General features: G+C 42.4%; 1 protein-coding gene across 1 annotated transcript in view; it reads right to left on the bottom strand.

The window, feature by feature from the left end:
* TBC1D9 (TBC1 domain family member 9) overlaps positions 1–17,575 on the bottom strand; it is a 404,439-nt gene that overhangs the window by 90,147 nt on the left and 296,717 nt on the right. Inside the window, exons 14-16 of the mRNA XM_069242582.1 lie at positions 15,446–15,544; positions 15,283–15,351; positions 12,912–13,152 (exon numbers count right to left, since the gene is read on the bottom strand). Coding sequence (XP_069098683.1) covers positions 12,912–13,152; positions 15,283–15,351; positions 15,446–15,544 — 409 coding nt within the window. The remainder of the gene's footprint in view (positions 1–12,911; positions 13,153–15,282; positions 15,352–15,445; positions 15,545–17,575) is intronic.

The following is a 17,575-nucleotide window of genomic DNA, read 5'->3' as shown; positions in this document are numbered from 1 at the left end:
CGAACTTTGTTCTGAAATATTCAGCACAGGGTAGAGGGACCCAAACTTTGAACACCCTTCACACACGGTGGATGAGATTTAAACAAACAAGCAACATAGTCTTATTAAACCGATTTATGTACGTAATATCAACGATAAAATCACAGTGACTAAAATGAACGTACCACTTTTACAAACAAGATTATATGATAGAGGGTTCGTTAGTTTTTCAAAGCGTCGTCCAGTACATACTGGTTTTTAGACCAAAATTAACTCGTACCTGTACCTGGAAGCCGATCGAGCACTCGCCTTCCTGATTAAATGAGGTTCAGGAGGATTTTTTTTTTTAAAGTTAAGCACTAAAAAGACCACTTTCTGCTTAACACTAAGAGGATCTCCAGGTTCAGCGAACTGTGCGACTGTTGATAACAATAATTTCTTGAATCGTATGACAAAGATACCTATTCATATAATAACAAGCACAGAATCAAAGCCACTATACTCACTGCTCCACGAGAGGGCGCTCAATCCATTTATTTACAACATGTTTCGTTTGTTGAAGGTTATTATTCCATGTATTTTACATAACCAGCGGAAAAATATGTATTTTAGCTTTAGGGACTGCTAAATCCCTTCTTTTAATTACGTGAACATTGTGAGTGGATGGCACATGGCCTATTTCAAATCTTGGTGTTCCTATTAGGTTACTCTGGTCACTGCATTTTTCCATTGAAGACTTTAGATCACCCATTTTACTGGATTATAAATTGCATAGTACCAAATGTGGGTATAAATGATTTCTATATCTGCGCAAACGGTGGGCGGCTGAGGAAGACGCCCTCCGCTACGAAGATATTCGTAACTTGCGCAAGGGGCCCAACTCCCCCCAATGGGCTACAGTTCTTACAGAGGGTAGAAAACGATGACCTCTCCCCATGATCCAGTGCTCCCTAAGTATGGACCACTAGGCTTGAGCAAACCCATTATGTGCACCCTGGCGCGCCGCCACTGCCAGCCCCTTTTCTCGCTTGCATACTCTACACTGCAGCAGCCTGCAGTCCTTCCACCCCTCTGCCCCAGTTCATGGATTCCCTCAAGTTGCATTACTGCAGCAGTACGCTCCCACCATTTCTATCATCCAAGAACAGTCTGCCTGTACACTGCAGATTCACATGTACTTTTTCCTCATATTTCCATTTATGATGTGCTGCTTGTGATATATAATGTTGAGTTCTACCGCCCTGATGGGCTCCACCAATTGTACGAACCCAATTTTACTGTTGTTAAAAAACGTAAAACCCAATAAACACATTTTCACGAAAAAAATATTTCTAAAAAAATATTTCTATATTATTTATCCTTCGAACACAAAATAGAATAATTTGCGCGTGCAATGCATGATTTGAACAAGTCTCAAATCCTTAAAATGTGCCAGTACGATGAGCCGACTGCATAGTGCAGGTAAAAGAATGCCCTTTCTAGGGTCGAGCCTGCGTTGCATGCGCTCGCGCGCATGCGTATCGCAGCAAGACGCTTTTGTATTTAGAAAAGGGCTCGGAGCCCTGTCAATTTCACATCAGTGTTTTTTATTGGTTCGTGGGCTTGCCTAATAAAATCTGCTTGCTTTCATTAGTCGAAGGCAAGCATACGTCATGCCTTTTCCGGTGGCTAGCCCTCCTCGAGCGCAGCGACCAAGTACAGAAAACATGCGAGGCTCGCTGTTTTCCATCGGGCTCGTGGACTTCTTTTTCTCTAATTTACAAGCGCGGTCTCGCTTGGCAGAAGTCGAGCGCTTTACATAGTTAATTTCACTTTTTCGGGTTGTGTACACAAATGCACTGTTGCCCGATAGGTGAAAAGTCGGGTTAGGAGTTTACAACGCGATCAGCTCTAACATGAGCAAACGCGAGACCCGTTGCATTGTAAATGCTTGTTTTTTTAGGTCTAGCCTACTAGAAGCACATATGTTATCTGTTGCAAACCATACTGTTGGCTTACCAAGAACACACAGGGGCTTGCAAGTGTTGCAGAGTGTGATAATAGCTGCAGTTGTAGAAGCCGAAAGCCACCATCTATGGGTTGGTGTGCATCATGCTCTTGGAGCCACCACTGATGTGGATCAGTTGGTCTGACCAAGAGTGACAGATGCCTGAACCCTGGAGGTACAGTTAAGCAACCAGGAAGCACTATCTGGAGTCAACCCAGGAGAAACATAAATCCAAACCCTAAAGTAATGGTTAAGCCACCAGAAAAGCTTTATGCTCTTTACCTGGACACACGCCCTCAAACACCAGGAGATGTTATATGTTATCAAGAAAGAGGAGGAGTGAGCAACTTAATTTGGCACACCATTGAGGGGGAAAGGACATGCATGGAAGAGAGGGAGGAGCATGAAGAAAGGGCTGAGTGATGCAGTGGAGCCACAAGGTAATCACTTGGTTAGTAAGATTAGGAAAACAACTCCACCTGTGGAAGGAAAACAATCAACACGCATGCTGCCACTCCCTACAGTGAAATTTTAGTCTACAATAGTTTGTGCACAAATACACTCTTTTTCTGGTTGAAAACCACCAGGCACAGTCTGCTCCTCTTGTGCAGTGGCAACTAAACCTGGGCTGCTTATCCCTTTCTTAAAAGGTACCACTGTTGAACAAGCATTGGCAAAGCCAATAGGGTTTGCCTATAGAAAATCTATCGTCTTTGTCAATGTTTTTAACATGGACGACAGCAGATTACCTGCTGTGAAACATGGTTTACAGTAAAAAAAAAAATACAAAGGCACTATGACGTGGCCAGCTTTGACCATGTCATAGCACTTTTTATTTACATTAAGCTATGTTGCACAGCAGTTCAACCACTGTGCGACATGTAAAAACACATTGACAAAGTTAATTGATTTCACATATGCAAAACCTATTGGCTTTGCAAATACTTGGGGATGATGGTGGGGTGTGTAATTATTTTAGTCTATAGATATAAGTAGGTAGACATTGCCTGCATCCTGATATAATACTGTAAACCATATGTTTGGACACAAATCTGTGCTAGACAAGCATGCTGTCAAAATTATGAACAGATGCCAGCTGGGAGCTCTCGTATAAGTTGTATTATTTTGTACTTGGTTTTAAATGTGAATTCAACAGTGCACATCTGCATCTTTGTTTGGGGGGCATACAAATACACAAAAACAGAGTATATAAATGACCTGCAGCTGTGAAGAATGTTAATATTTCACTATGCAAAAAAGGGGGCCTGTGGGGTTAAATCGGTGACCCCATACTTTGTCTGTTCTAACTGAGGGAGTGCCACTAACTGCATTATGCCAGCTTGCAAAGGATTAGTACTATGGAACACAATGGAACACTAGGTTTACTAAAGTAAAGCAAATGACTTTGAAAACAACTACGTGGGTACACTGGGTAGAAAGTGAACAAATGACAAGGAAATGGAGATGTGCAACTAAATCGGAAACTAACCAAATCACTAACAATTGCAACAACAAATACGACTGAACGGGGAGGAGGAGGAGGATAAGAAGATGAGTGCTTTAAAATAGGCTATAGTTAAAATTAAAAAAAATAAAGCAGGCAGACATCCGTCTTTTATTAGCTTTCTCATGGGATACGTCACATGTGTAAGAAAGGACTAATTGTGAGAAAAAGCAGTTAACAAAGAGAAGTCATAGAAAAAGAAGCAACGTTTATGGCGATGAGCCGGGGGAACTGCAGCCTGTGGGGAGAAGAAGAACAATGGGGGGGTGGAAGGGACGGTTCAAGCAAGGACGAAGCCATAGAGGCTGGGCGAACAGGGGAATACGGAAGGGATGGACAGGCCCTGAAAACACATGCACGTTGGCAGTTAATGCTGCCCAGGTGGATGGTCGCCTCGGCTTGTGGGAAGCAGGAACAATGGAGGGTTATGCATCATGAGGTCGATGCATGGGAGCAGGGAGGGTGTTATCAACAATGTTTATAGGAGCGCTGGGAAGGAGAGGAGGCTTCCTGCAGATGCACTCGTCTGGAGTGCTAGATAACAAATTAAGAAAAGTACCTTCCAAAGTGCATAGCCAGTGGAAGGACAATGATTACAAGCCACTGGCCAGTGACCAGAAGCCATACTTAAGCCAAGCTTTGCCGCATGAACAGACAAGCAAAGCAGCCACAGGAAGATGTGCAAAGTGAAAGCAAATGACGTGCTAACCAACCAGAAGCATGGAAACTAGAGCAACATTGATTCCAACAAATGTTAAGTACAGGTAAGTAATGGGAAGGTTCTAAGCCCCTTTTATGATTTTTTTGTATTATTATAATAGATTTCGCAAGCACAGTGCAAGCACTATGCAGGCAAAACCTAAAAAAACACAGTAAAAATACATGCAGATATAAGGTTTAGTCGGAAAAGGTTGTCTGCCTTATTTGTTATGTAAGTGTGCAGAGATTTATCCATTTATTCTCGATTTTCAAAGTGCCTGTCAGCAATGTCCTTGACATTGACTCTTTTGAAAGCCCAACGCTGGATATGCAATTAGGATAATATTAGACAGTAAATGATATCCAATGTAAAAAACACATTAAATGTACACTGACATTAACAAAAAGATCTTTTCAGAAAGGAAAGGTGATAATATTAGACATTTGTACCTGCCATTACATTTGTATTTCTGTCTAATAATTGTTTTCAGCTGTGTACAATGTCAGTGATATGATATTAGTTTGCACTGGCTGTGCCTCCTATGCAGTAGTATCATGCCACTGCTCTGATACAAACGTTGGAGTGCATGTCCCGGATGGGAAAACAAGCCAATCTGCTGGATACAGCTGTGTCACTGCAGGTGTGAGCACTTGACTGTGTAAGTGAAGAAAAAAAAAGTAAAATAAATTCTACCAGTTCAGTAAAATAGGATCTAGAACCGGTGCACCCAATCAGAAACTCCTATCCTACTTCAAGGTACAGATGGCATGCACAAGAATGTTTACCTTAGCTGGTAAGTAAATGTTCCAAAACACACCGGCAAGCAACAAATCTAATTTGTAAATGGCTACCTAAAACGGCCACCATGTATATGCTACATCCACTTGAGGTTGAAAATACCAGATACATGTCAGATATTTTGGCTATCCATGTAAAATAAATGTGTCTATAATTAATGCAACACTTGTTTATATGGTTGTCTTGAAAAACAAAACATCGTCTGTACTAAAGAGAAGATTTAAGTACAGTATGGATACCATAAAATAAGGAACAGCTCACGGGGTGTGGAAGGGGCGGGGCAGCGTGCGGGTTAAAATAAACATTAAAATAAATGTAAAAAAAAACACTTACCTCGCTCCTTGCCGCGCCTCTCCTCCGTCTTGCTGCAGGCACAGGCTCCCAGCCTGCCCTGCGGCCAATCCTGATGCTGCTCGACGCAGCGTCAGAATTGGCTGGGAGCACCCAGACTGGGTGCTCCCAGGCACACTCAGCGCCTTGTTCAGGCTCTCTCCAGCCCAGCAACTGTGTTGCCGGGTTGGAGAGAGCACACTGCGCATGTGTGTTTGGCCAGCCCGAGAAGGCTGGCCAAACATACATGTGCAGTGAGGGGGAGTGATAAGCACTCCCTCTCACTGCTCGTCACCCCGTGGCCCCACCCATCAAAAGAAAAGTATAATAAACAAAGTTTATTATCCTTTTCTTTCAAAGGTTTTGCAGCTGCTGCTGCTGGCGGGGGCAACACGTCTCCGTCCTAATGGAGGAGACGCCCCTTCAAAAAAATGATAACAAACATTTTAAGTCTAATAACCAAGTAAGAACAATAGTAAGATAATCTTACAGCCTGATTAACCAGGAACTTAGTTACAGATAAACAGTACGGCAGCAGACAGAAGGCGTCAATCGCTATTACTCACACCAGATGATGATTAAACATTCAACAAATAGATACACTGCTTACAAAATCTGCTATAATTCGCCATAACTGAATGTTTATGTCCTCCCTGAGGGGAAATGTTGTGAATTGTTTATTGCATATTTAAAACCAATAAAAAGTGTTAGAAAAAAATAAAACTTAGTTACAGACAATTTACTAACTGGGAAGAACAACCAAACATGTAGCAGATTTAGAACATGGAAATGCTGAGAGGCCATTGAAGACAATGGAGCTGCAGAGGGCTAATAATGGCTGCTGTAGGACTTCTACTCTAACATTCCAATTCTTCATTTTTCCGTTTGATTTCCAACATTCTACTCTCAGTGGGTGTACCGTTCTAACAGCATCATGGCTATTATGCCTTTAATTATATTGGTTGTTAAAGAACAGCTCCTTAGTTTAAAGTCCCCAACTGTGGCTTGGACCTATAACTCAAGTGGATGGACTTTACCATCCGATGCAACACTCCATGATTGGCAATAGGGTAATAATTTAGAATTTTACAACCTCTTTAGCTTACAATTATGATAAGGTGCACAACAAAAATAACTATTTCAGGGTAAGGTCCTTGCTGTTTCCAAATGTCTAGGTGAACTGGCTGGTTTTAAACCATAGTGATAACTAAGATGGATGAAAGCATCCTAATACTACACATTGACTCTCTGGCACAAGCCAGCACAATTACTAGTCAATTAAAAGAAAATGAAATAAATCAGTGTGTATCATGCACCGAAATAAGCGCATTGTTGCCTGGAGACCGGGGCCGGGTCCTTGCTGAGAGGGTAGGAGCCCTTTAAATTTCTATCGCGCTCCCGCCGTCGCGGGAAGCGCATTGTTGCCTGGAGACCGGGGCCGGGACCTTGCTGAGAGGGCAGGAGCCCTTTAAATTTCTATCGCGCTCCCGCCGCCGCGGGAAGCGCATTGTTGCCTGGAGACCGGGGCCGGGACCTTGCTGAGAGGGCAGGAGCCCTTTAAATTTCTATCGCGCTCCCGCCGCCGCGGGAAGCGCATTGTTGCCTGGAGACCGGGGCCGGGACCTTGCTGAGAGGGCAGGAGCCCTTTAAATTTCTATCGCCCTCCCGCCGTCGCGGGAAGCGCATTGTTGCCTGGAGACCGGGGCCGGGACCTTGCTGAGAGGGCAGGAGCCCTTTAAATTTCTATCGCGCTCCCGCCGCCGCGGGAAGCGCATTGTTGCCTGGAGACCGGGGCCGGGACCTTGCTGAGAGGGCAGGAGCCCTTTAAATTTCTATCGCGCTCCCGCCGCCGCGGGAAGCGCATTGTTGCCTGGAGACCGGGGCCGGGACCTTGCTGAGAGGGCAGGAGCCCTTTAAATTTCTATCGCCCTCCCGCCGTCGCGGGAAGCGCATTGTTGCCTGGAGACCGGGGCCGGGACCTTGCTGAGAGGGCAGGAGCCCTTTAAATTTCTATTGCGCTCCCGCTGCGCGGGACGCGCGCGGGCAAAGCCCGGGCCAAGGGCGGGCCTGTCCTTGCCCGTCATTGCCAGGAAGAGCCAGGGCAGGGCCACCCCCCTGACATTTTGAACTAGGCAGCTTTGAGTGTGAGGCTCATCGAAGGTACTGTGTTGGGGTTTACTAAAGCAAAAATAACTTCACCCATATTGCACTACTTTCCAACTAGGGCCTACCGGCTTCTGGAACATATCAGTCACGGTACTTATAAATCTACCCCTACTGCTTTTGCTATAACGTGCCGGAGGATAATATCTTATCAAGATGGGGAAAAGGAAAGCTACTAGCAACCCTACTGAGCAGGGAAGGGCAAAAAGAGCACCCCGACATGCGGCTGAAAATTGCACGCTTACCCAAATCGATGATCTTATAGAGGAAGTGGAGAGCTTGTTAGCCACTAAACCCTCAAAATCTCGCAGGAAAGATGCTTTCTCCACCTCTAACGATATAAAATCTTTTTTCGCTCCTGCGAATAGAGACCCATAGATATCTATACCTCAGGGTACCAGTGCAGAACTTAATAAGTCAGAAATTCCTAAGAATCCAACAGAAAGCCCTAAATTAAACCTGCCTAGTCAGCAAGATGATGTATCCCCCCTGCCAAACTGCAATAACCGCTTCTTACCCCTGGCTCTGCTATCGCCACCTGGATTAGAGAGAACTACGCCAAGGGGAACTGAGGAGCCAGCACTGGTTATAATCATCCAGAAGGAACATCCAGCGGACCTCCAGCTAGCACAGATAAGAGTTGAAATTTTAAGTCTTAGAGAGCACCTTACATCCTTTACTCACATGATATATGAAAAGCTGGACGGTATATCTGCAGTAATTGGGGACATAAGGAAGGCATCACAAAAATCGAACCCTAACTCCTTGGCTAAGCCAGCTGAAATACCGGAGATATTTATGCCACAGAGGTGTAGGGACCAAAGGGTCGAAATGGTAACACAGACCACTCAGGGGGGCAATAGTGTACCTCCAGTAGCGTGTGCTTACAATAAATGCAATACACTCTTGGACTTAGGGGCTAACTGGAAGATGCACAGAGAAGGATACCTAGATAAAAGCCCCAAACGCCTCTCGGGAAATAACCCCCAAAGTCAGATTAGATATGGCGGTTATGATATTTACATGACAAATGTGCCTAAGCTAAGCAAAGGCCAATTAGAGCAAGGGGAATCTCTTAAAAATAAAGTCATACATTGGATAAGAGGGACAAAGAAGTGTAGGTCCATTATAAGGGACGACATAGTCATTGCACAAAGACTCACAAGAATAGATTCAACATCTGATTTTATAGGGTTAAAATTGACTAGTCAGAATCTAGCTAAGGGCCTTTTGGCACTCGAAGAAAGAGTGAGACCGGGCGCCTCTTCCCAAGTGACACTTGTTCATAAAATTCCCCAATCATTGACAAATCAGTTCCCACAAGAGAGAAATAATACTATAATGCCCCAGCCTCCTTGTGCCCAGAGAAGGGATCAAATGCACAGCCATACTTCAGATATAGACTGACGCAAAGCCCCAACAACTGAAGTTAGGAGTGATGACATACCCAGCCTCGATTCTCATATGCCAAAAAACGACTTATTTGATACCCGGGGAGCGGAACCTAAAACACATTGCAGTGGCTCACTAAAGGAGAAACACCAGGGAGTAGTAGCTTGCTTAAACGAGACTAGGGAGAAACTCCCAGAAAATGGGGACGAACATGACCTACTGATTAAGATTTTATCTTGGAATGTGGCAGGGCTGACCCAGAAGACAGCTAACCCTGACTGGTGCAGATTTATAGATCAACACCATATTATTTTATTACAGGAAACATGGGCTCCATCTGTAGTAAATAGAGAAGGTTATTGGACCTTCCAGAAGGCTGCACTCCCATCACCATCGGGTAGGGCTTCAGGCGGCCTGATAATTTGGCTAAAACACGACCTGTTCCCAAAGGTAAAAGAGATAGCAACCCCCACGAGGGATTCGCTAGCGGTAGCGGTTGAAATTAAAACTGCTAAAGGCCTTGTCAGCATAATAATTGTAAATATATGTATTAGACCTGGCACCCAAAGGACCCAGACTGTACAGATGAGTACATTAACAGATTTTTTTAACTGCCTCCCAGACGGGCGGGGCTTAATTGTTGCGGGCGATTTCAATATGCAATTGAACTGCAGAGATGGCAATCAGCAAGAAGGACCCCAGCCTACAGACTCATGGGATAGATCAGGGCCGGTGCAAGCCACATCCAAGAAAGAAGGAGGAGCTTTAGAATTATTAGAAGACATAATAAAAATAAAGGGATTAAGAATAGTAAATAGGAATACCAGATCAGATAATCCGGCGTCACCTACATATAGGAGAGGCTTATATTCTAGCCACCTGGATTACGTCCTAGTAGATGACGCCCTCTGGAAATCCCTAATTGACATGATAGTTCTCCCTCGTATTGACAGTGATCACTTAGCATTAAGCACCTCCTTCTCTACTATCTTATTCAGCTCTAAGACACTGACAACGTGGGCTTTAAATAGTGCCCTTACTAGGACCAATGATTGTAAAAATGTGAAATGGGACTGGGTTAAAGGTGATGTAAATTTTCAGCTACTGATCTACAGAATAGTTGCAACAACACTTTCCCCTTTGAAATATATAAATACCAAATTGGTAGATTTGGTCTATATCCACAGCACCCTGGTCACCCGATTAAAACCACACTTCCAGACGGCAAGGAGGCGGACAGAGACTGGGATTAAAACATCAAGGTGGTTCTCCAACTCCTGCCGTCAAGCTAAAATACAGCTACTGGGAGTACTCAAGGAAGGGAATTGTCGAGAGATAAGGAAGAACAGGACTGTATACAAAGATGTACTTAAAAATGCAAAAAAAGAGTGGGCGACTAGGCATTGGAATAGGATGGTTGAGGCGCTCCAGGAGAAGGATTTCAATTTATTCTGGAAACTAGTGGCAGATAAGACAAGCCCCCAAGGAACGGAAAACTTCCCTGTAATCCAACCAGAAACTTGGATGACGCATTTCTCAAATGTATACAGAAAACCACATACCAGTAGTATTATTACACCTCCTCTAAAACATAACGACCTCTTTGCCAACACTTTAACATGGGAGAGTACAATTCCACCCAAATTTTACCTGGACTTTTTTTCATTAAAAGAAACAACAGAGGCTCTCCAATCAATATGTAAAGGGAAGGCCCCTGGTCTTGATGGTATTCCAGGGGATCTATATCTCTCTCGACCGACAATGTGGTCACTGTATCTAAATGAGCTTAGTAATGAGATACTGAGGGGGGGAGGACTTCCTACTACGTGGCAAGGAGCAATTATAGTCCCTATCTATAAGAAAGGGCCAAGGGAACAACCCACCAACTATAGACCTATCAGTCTTATTGATGTTAGCCAAAAGATATTCACTAAGCAAGTACTGAATAGACTACAGACATGGATAGAGGATTTCCAAATTCTCTCCGATTCTCAGGCAGGCTTCAGAAGAGGGATGAGCACAATAGACCAGGCCTTTTGATTAGATATCTACACGAAGGGACTTATGCTCACGTGCGCTGGTCAGATAGCGGCGATCTAACGGAAGCTATACCTGTCAACAGAGGGGTTAGGCAGGGGTGCATTTTGGCACCAACACTGTTTAACCTTTACATTAATGGTGCTGCGGACCAATTGCTACATTGTAATCATGATGCCCCAAGGTTAGCTGGAACCCCAGTCCCTATTTTAATGTTCGCCGATGACACTTTACTAATTTCAAGAACACCCATGGGCTTACAAAATGAATTGGACACTTTTTATAATTTTTGTTCTAATAGAGGACTTGAAATTAACCCAACAAAATCTAAGTTTATGGTTTTCAACCCGCATAAACTATTTAGGGGAAAAATGACGATAGCAGGCCAACCAGTGGAGAGAGTCAGCCAATTCGATTATTTGGGGATTAGGTTAAGTGACTATCAACGTTGGTCGGCACAGATTAGGAAGAGTCAGACAGCACTCAGGCAAAGGTCAACAGTGATAGCAAGGAAAATAGCCAATACCTGTGAAGGGGAGATAACACCTGCCATTACCGTTTACAAAGCAGTGGCAGTAGCAGCCTCAATTTATGGTGCTGAGCTTTGGGGACATACGAATTCTAGGTGTCTGACCACGGTAGAAAACCGTTTTATACGAAACTTCCTGTAGTTGCCGACGAGCACCCCTCTCATGCCGCTCAGATTCGACTTAGCCCTAAACAAAATACACAATGAAATTTCACTAAGACCATTAATGTACTGGATTCGTCTGTGGACCTCAGAGTATCGGTCCACTCTCCACATAGCACTTGATGAACTCCTCTCAAGTGACAACGTACTAAAGATCCCTTGGTTCAGACATATCAGAGATACGTGTAAATTCATTAAAATGGAGGAGGTGTGGAGTGCCCCTCATAATTTGACCAAGGAAATAAAGGAGTGTGTAAAAAGGTGCTACTGGGAGAACATTTTGGCCCAAATTTGGTTAAAAAATCATGGCAGTCTGACTCTACAGTTTTTAGACCACAAATGTAGCCCCAAATTTGAGGCCTATATGGATAATGTAAATCCTCCCTATACTAAAACACTATTCATTAAGTTCAGATTAGGGACTCTCCCGCTAAAGACATTTACAGCACAATGGAGATCGGAGGACTCTAATTCAATATACTGCCATCATTGTCAAAAGACAAAAGAGTCACTCGCGCACTTTATGCTTTTCTGCCCAAGATATCTGGTACCTAGGAAAAAGTGGATTGCTCCATTGTGTAGGGCAGTTGGGATAAGGGAATGGAATACAGCATTACGACTTCTAATAACTGACACAAATGATAAAATAGTCTTTTCTGTTGCGGGATATTTGCGAAGTGCATGGGCCATAAGAACAAGAGAATTATTATAAACATGTATTTTTAACACATTGGTTTTAGATTATATGTATTTTATATACTAGGTTTTTATTGGATGAAGCTAAAACTTCAATGGCCTTGATCTTTAGATTTAAAGAATAATGATGATTTGCTTGTTTTTTTACAAATTTGTGACCCCATTATTCTTTTAGGGTTCTTAAAACAAATTATAGAATTTTCACCCTTTATACCAGACAACTGAGATAAATGATAAAATTGGTGCCTCTGCGATAAGGCACTTATAGAACATAGGGGAGATATGAACTAGAGAATTTTTATAATCATGTGTTTTTTATTAATCTGGTTTTAGATTATATTTATTCAGTTTGATAAGTCTTAAATTGATTGGAGCCAATTTTAATGATCTAATATTTTTATACTCTTTAGGACATTGTAAAAACCTTTAAAATAATGTTATCCTTATATCTTTATAACTGTTAATTGATGTGCCCTCTGACCATGTAAATGTTTTGTATCTTTTACTTTTATGGCTTGCAGCCGAAATAAAGTTATATAAAGTAAAAGTAAAAGTCTTTATCTAAATCAAGTGCACTGTTCCAAGAAGAATCAGCGTGTTTGGTGTTTTCCAACTGTACATCATTTTGACTTACTAAGCCCAGAGACAAACTCCCGAAAGTTTATCAGTGAATCTCCATTTTCATCCAGAAGCCTGAATATCCGCGCTGCTAGCACATCTGAATGGGCCCCACAGGCCCATGGGAAAAGGAGCGCAAACATCCCCTTGAATTGCTCGAAGTCAATGCGGTACTGCTCCAGGTATGGGAGACTGGGGTCATTGCGGTCCGTGGCGTTCACATTACCGCCCCAGTAGCAGCTGGTCAGATGTTCTGCCTGGAAAAATGAAAAAAAGGAAGCAATAGGAGTTTTACTTGAAGGTCGTGACTTGTGAAATTAAATAAGAAAACGCAAACGTGGCAGTATGTGCATGGTGTGCAGGGTCAAAAAAAATGTTTTTATGCCTTAAGAGAAGTGTCCAGCTAAGTGAATGAACCAAACCACACACTGCCTTAGCACCACTCAAAAAATTCATGATTACATGACCTACAAAGGCCATCATATAATAAGCCATGAAGAAATGGTTGAAGTGAAAGAGGGTACATGTGTGAACATGATGCACCATAGACTTTATAATCAAACATTGATTTATGTGCCAGCATCAGCAACGATTATTCCAACACTGATTCATATGCCAGTAATAATGCATACTGAGAAGCCAAATCAAACGACTTAAAGGTCAGGAGACGTGACCTGCCTTCTGCTACACAACATGGCTGTCAGTTGATTTCCTAACTGGGATGACCCTAACACCCCCAGGTGTACTTATGCATTAGGTGATCAGGCAAGAACCATAACATCAGTGTTTCAAAACAGCTGTTGAGCACTAAATGGTGACACTTTCACAGGGTTGTGTGAATGACAGGATACCCGTTGTGTACCAGGGTGCTCAGTCACCCCAGTTTCATTCATCCGTAGGTAAGTATTGCACAGTCACCTGTAAGCTACTATGTATGCATTTGTACTTTGCAATGCTCCTGAAGTTTACAAAATACTTGAGGTTACCAGTCCACGGAATTCTCATACCCCTAGTTAAAAGCACTCCTGTTTCTAACACAAAGGAGTGGTGCAACTCAAGTTGATAACAAAATAAACAAAGTCACAACAAAAAAGTGAGGGCTGGAACTATTTGAGGCAATCCTTATTATCTGCTGGGGATTCCTCTGTGAGAGGCATTCCATTCCACCTTCACGGTTTATAAATGTGAAAGTTGCACATGTGAACACAAGAGTTCACCTTGTGAGCTGTAGTACATGCGAACAGTTTGCCAAAGGAGATAACTCCTGATGTTGTTGCCATCCTACAACGGGCCCATCGTGATGAAATATTTATATGTGAAGTTAATTTATTCAGGTCTCAAACGAAAAAAAAACAAAATCGACATCTGGTTCACGTCACAAAACAACCTTGCTATTAATAAGGACACACAGACTGAAATAGGGCCTTTAAAAATAGTAGAACTACTTTGCATAACTATTTTGCTGCACAAGCTGGGCTATGTGAAAATAAACTGTACAAACCACCTCCAAAACTGTTAGAGTAAGTTCACACCAGCCTCAAATTGCTCAGTGTGTCATTGGTCTGAGAGCAGATGCATGCCAACCCTGCATGATGTACACAGCTCAATGTCTAGGCACCGGAAATACTTCCAACTCCCAATGACTTTTCACCAGTTTTGCTTTTTTATCACTTGATATTGCACGGTTCGGGAAATGCAGCCACTGCTGCAAAGGATAAATGTTCATTTTGAACAGTAGTTACTAATGAAAAGCATGCCTGGGTATTATCCCCTAACATTAAATGATAAATATAAACACCCTCTTTAGAAAGGTCTCTGCAAATCACAGTTTCAAATGATATTTTGTGTGGTCAGAATATGAATTTTTAGGAAAGATCATGGACACATTCATTTCAAATTCGTTTGAATGGCAAGCTACCAAGGTGCAATGTTTAGTTCCTGTGAAAATAACACGAATATTTTACTATTGAAGCATTTTATACTAGGAACATTTGTATAGCACATTCTGCCATTATTATTGCTTTACAGAGCAACAGGAAAGCCGATTAGTGCCTTTCCTCGCAGTTGTCTCTGACTGGACTCAAATTAGTCAGGTATCTTTGTTCCTGGTCTGTGTACATTTTGTGTGGTGTTTGCTAGTGGTTCCTTTTGGTTTAGGATTTGGTCTATTTTTTGGTTATGAGTTAGTGAGCCTTGCATGTTGTACTTTCTATCATTTCTCAAGAGTGGATAGCAACTTGTACTCGCTTTTTAACTGATTTACCACCACCAGTGACTGACAACAGATACCCATGCTAGAAAAAGACGTGATATATGGGAGTACGGATGAGAGAGAGACCTCCCAGTTCATGTGCAGGAAGTTGCCTTATTGATGACCGGCTTCTTACCTTGAAGAGAGCATAGAGTTCTTCCAGTTCATCTATGGTGAACGCTGTTTCAGTCACAATAGTTCTCACCTTTTTGAAACAAAAGAGACTGAACTTTAAGATTCACCTCGGTGCCACATTCAATTTGCCAACCTGAATGCTACCCCGGATAAGCACCACCTACCACATTACGCTTTGTGGCATCTTCAAGGGTCTGGATCACCTTCAGCCTTTGCTTGAATCTCATTTGTTCAATCAGGTCGGCTCGTATAGCTCCAAATTTCTAAAAGTGGCACAAAATATAGTGTATGATTCATCACCTCTTAGAAGCAGCAATATTTTGATAACTTGAGGATATTAAGAAATACTTATTGATATGGCATTCTTAGAATGCGGTTTCACACATATTGCAAAGAGATTTGTCACTAAAATAAATCCATCCAATATTTTTATATTCATTGTGTCTGGCAAGGGAATATTTACTGAATGTAAAACATCCACATCAGGAGAAAGTAGAGATACTTGTATGTTCATCACAAAGTATACGAATCAAGTATAATGTGCACAAAATATTTATGGAAAACTGAAAAACAATGATAACAGAGCCAGAACTATCTACCACTGCAAGCTATCTGTGCGAGGTTTGCTGGATAAGACAGACAATGTTAACAGATTCCTTTAGTCCAAATTCCTTACCTACCTAAAACAAAAACACCAATGTTGATTCTACAAAAACTGTTCAGCCTTTCAAATGAAATATGTACATACATGGTGCCGTTGGCATTATCAAACGTACATAATTTTCTCATAGAGCTGAATTCATTTTACAGTTTCTTAAGTTAAATCCTACATTTGAAGCAACTTTTGTAGCTATGCAGGTCTTTCGAAAATATAACGTGGTGGAGTATTTTTAGGGTCGAGCCTGCTTTGCATGCGCTCGCGCATGCGTATAGCAGGGAGACTCTTTAGTATTTAGAAAAGGGCTCCGAGCCCTGTCAACTTCACGTCAGTGCTTTTTATTGGCTCGTGGGCTTCCCTAATTAAATTGGCTTGCTTTCATTAGTCGAAGGCACGCATAGGTCATGCCTTTTCCGGTGGCTAGCCCTCCTCGAGCGCAGCGACCAAGTACAGAAAACATGCGAGGCTCGCTGTTTTCCATCCGGCTGGTGGACTTTTTTTTAAAACTAATTTACGACCCCGATCTCGCTTGGCAGAAGTCGAGCGCTTTACCTACTTGATTTCACTTTTTCGGGTTACGTGCATAAATGCACTTTTGCCCGATAGGTGAAAAGTCGGGTTAGGAGTTTACAACGCGATCGGCTCTAACACGAGCAAACGCGAGACCCGATGCATTGTAAATGCTTGTTTTGTATAGTAGTAGAATTTCTACAGTGCTTTCTTCCCTGAAGAGCCACCGACTTCCTTTGCAGATACAGAGCATGCTAGTCTGCCATACAACATTAAAGAGAGACTTTGCCATGCATAAGGAGTTTTCAATGTGCATGCTGTTTATCATCCAGTTCTTGGGAAATCTGTGATGCAATTTGCTCTGCAATTTGTTATGTAAAGTTGTCACAAAAGCGTCATCAAATCAACTGTGCAATGTCATATCCACTCAAATTTCCAAAATAGGTAATGTTATTCGGCATGTACGACGTCATTCATGTGTCTGTAAATGCTGTTTTGTAATGGTTTTGCAGGGGTCATGTGGGTAGTCTGGCCTGTGGTCGAACTAGCACAATCTAGTATAATGCAAGCATGTGTGTAAGGTCGCATACCTGTATGCGCAGCACTTGATATGAAAATTCAGAAGTTACCCAGATGGTTGTGGTAGCATTTTTATCGTATTTCCTTATTAAAGAGACTTTATCAGAGTTAGATCATCACAGCAGTGTTCTAATTTTCTACTTGTTGCAACCTCGCATCCACAAATGCACTGTTTCATATCCTGTCCCAAAAAAATCCTATTAAAGCCAGCCCTACTGATTTAGAATAAAATCCATCGTCATCTGGAGTGGCTCCGTGGCTCCTTGAGTGACCGTTTGTAGTTGACTATATCAGGAATTCATTTGCAGCCTCTTGCATTGCCCAAAGATGTAATAAAAAAATAGCCACCGCATGTATTTTGCATATGGTAGCCAGCACAGATATAGGGCTGGTTCATTTTGTATCCTTAATGCGAGTGATAACGTCACTCTGTCGCAAACCGTTTCTTTTGGTGTAGTTAAGACTCGGGTCTTTAATAGCCTTTAACATTCTAGGTTGTCTTAAGGTCTCTTATTCTTGGTGAGAGAGGATTCCACAATGGAGAAAC

This window comes from Pleurodeles waltl, chromosome 1_2 (assembly GCF_031143425.1).
Source record: "Pleurodeles waltl isolate 20211129_DDA chromosome 1_2, aPleWal1.hap1.20221129, whole genome shotgun sequence".
Classification (NCBI taxonomy): Eukaryota; Metazoa; Chordata; class Amphibia; order Caudata; family Salamandridae; genus Pleurodeles; species Pleurodeles waltl.
The sequence above is the reverse complement of the archived record's forward strand: the minus strand, read 5'-3'. Positions and strand labels throughout refer to the sequence as shown.